Genomic DNA, 2,467 nt, shown 5'->3' on the forward strand with positions numbered 1-2,467 from the left:
TATCTGGAATTTGACCAGAAAAATGCATGTCATTTAATGAAATACTATGAATCTTAGTGAAATCATAATATTAAAAAACGATTACTGACTGGCCAACTTTTGCCCAAGGGCGAAAAAGAAAATAAGGCCTGGTGTGGCTCCATTTAAAGCTGATTTCTTATATTTTTAGGAATTAAATTTTAATTATCATTATATGTTGACTTAAACTTAAAATAACTAAAGCGATATTCACATATATTCTGATTTAAAATCACTTATTTTTGCATGTGTTGCATTACACAGCACGGTAAAGAAAAGGTTAAATGATTTGCAAAAGGTACATTTTTATATAAATTTGATGGTCAATTTTCGGTCCGTTAAGACATAGCGACGGTCTGACAGATGTCAAAGTCCACCACGATAACATTAGGATTATTTATTCGTTAGCCATCTGAGAAAATGTTATCCAAGACGATTGCGCAACGGCTGGTCGGCAAAGTGGCCATCGTCACAGCTTCCACCGAAGGGTATGTATTCTTTCTGTTGGAAAAACGATCGGAAATAACTTTCGAGGGTTTTCAGCATCGGCTACTCTATCGCGGAGCGCTTGGCCTCGGAGGGCGCTTCGGTAGTCGTCAGCAGTCGCAAAGAGAAGAACGTGCTGAATGCCGTCGACAAGTTGAAGCGGCAGGGACTGCGGGTGGAGGGCGCCGTGTGTCACGTCGGGAATCAAAAGGACAGAGAGAACCTCTTCAAGTTGGTCCGTAACTGAAATTTGTTTGAAAATGTCTATTGGCTCGCTGATCTACGATCGTCGCTTTCAGGCGGAAGACAAATTCGGCGGACTCGACATCCTTGTCTCTAACGCTGCAGTCAATCCAGCGGTTGGACCTGTGCTAGAGGTATTTTTAAATAATACTCCCTAAGCCTCGCGGAACTCTAGAACCGTTTCGTTTACAGTGCGACGAGTCCTCCTGGGATAAGATATTCGGCATCAACGTTAAATGCGCGTACTTGCTGGCCAAAGAAGCGCTCCCTCTGCTCCGCAAGAGAGGAGGCGGAAGCATAGTGTTCGTGTCGTCCATCGCTGGGCTGCAGCCCATTCCGGTGAGCGCTCTTCTGTGATCCTTTTGACGCTTCTCCCTTCTCTGACGCTTCGGTCGGTCTTTGGCAGCTCCTGGGAGCTTACTCTGTGAGCAAGACCGCCCTGCTGGGCCTGACCAAGGCGGCCAGCGCTGACTTGGGACCTGAGAACATTCGAGTGAACTGCCTCGCCCCCGGAATAGTCCCCACTAATTTTTCTAGCGCGGTGAGAAACGATCCAATAGCGTCTCGTAAGTACCAAAAGTAACAGACCTTTTTTTTAGATGACCAACGACAGCAGCGCGAAGGAGGCAATTTTGAGTGCGGTGCCGTTGAGACGCTTCGGCAAACCGGAAGAGATGGCAGCCACTGTCGCTTTTCTGGTGTCCGACGACGGTGGATACATAACCGGGGAGACCATCGTCGCCGCCGGAGGAATGCCCTCCAGGCTTTGAACAATTCCACTGTTTTATATATTATTTTTTTACCAGGATGATATGAATTTTTATTAAATATTATATTAAACAATGTTGATATTAGTCCTGAGTTTTTTTTTCTCATTTTATGAAAAGCGAGATTGAAAAACGCGACGCTGGCTTCTCAATCGTAACATAATTAAGCCTTTATCTTGCTATTAACGATCGTACTGAGTGATTCGTCGCCGGACTGCTGAGACGCCGAACCTTCGAACGTGCAGTGGTATATTTCACCTTGTGTTATTTTACAGTTTTAAATATTAGGTACTAGCGGACCCGGCAATGCTTCGCTATTGCTAAATTAGAGAATTAAATAAATACAATTCCAGTTCGATATCAATTCATTTATTCAATTAAAATGACACATGACTTGAATGATATGGAATAATTAATTTTTTTCTGTTTCATTGCTGTTTTGTTTTTGATGTTGGTTTTTTCTTCTTCAGCTTTCTTCACAGCCCTGCATTTGTTTAAGAGCACACTTTAAGTGCTAATTTTCATTTGTAGAACGAATGTGCATTTGAAATTGCTTTCAAGTAAAAGCGGTACTACACGAAGCGTCGAGCGCCTGACTCGAATGTTGAACTCGAAAAGACTCGATGAACATTGTGGCAAATATCCTACTACACGGTGGGGCGAATGTTTTATTCGATCCATTTGATTCAAACGTGTAGAACATATTTTTTTAAAAGTAAAAATGGAAAAAGATGCAGATGTTGAAATTGCTGCAGCGACGGTGATATTGTTGTCCTGTTGCAAATTATTAGTTGTAAAAAATAAACGTACTAAAAGTCGTACAAGGAGGTGGTAAATGTTATTTTTGAATAAGAGCAGAGGATGGTAAGTTAATAATAATATATTACCTGAAGCTTGTCTATTTTGGTAATATAATATTTTTTATATGTTAATATACTAAATATTTTAGGTAC

At 41.5% G+C, this 2,467-nt stretch overlaps 1 protein-coding gene across 1 annotated transcript; it reads left to right on the top strand.

Annotated features, from left to right (window-relative positions):
• Positions 1-339: 339 nt before the first annotated feature.
• Positions 340-1,601, top strand: Dhrs4 (Dehydrogenase/reductase 4). Its single transcript, XM_088189179.1, has 6 exons — positions 340-506; positions 562-739; positions 804-881; positions 940-1,086; positions 1,154-1,288; positions 1,347-1,601. The coding sequence occupies exons 1-6, from the start codon at positions 439-441 to the stop codon at positions 1,515-1,517; spliced, it is 777 nt and encodes a 258-aa protein (XP_088045305.1). The 5' UTR covers positions 340-438; the 3' UTR covers positions 1,518-1,601.
• The last annotated feature ends 866 nt before the right edge of the window (positions 1,602-2,467 follow it).

The sequence above is a fragment of the Plectrocnemia conspersa genome, unplaced genomic scaffold, assembly GCF_051122295.1.
Source record: "Plectrocnemia conspersa isolate PC_06_02 unplaced genomic scaffold, ASM5112229v1 ptg000008l, whole genome shotgun sequence".
Taxonomy (NCBI): Eukaryota; Metazoa; Arthropoda; class Insecta; order Trichoptera; family Polycentropodidae; genus Plectrocnemia; species Plectrocnemia conspersa.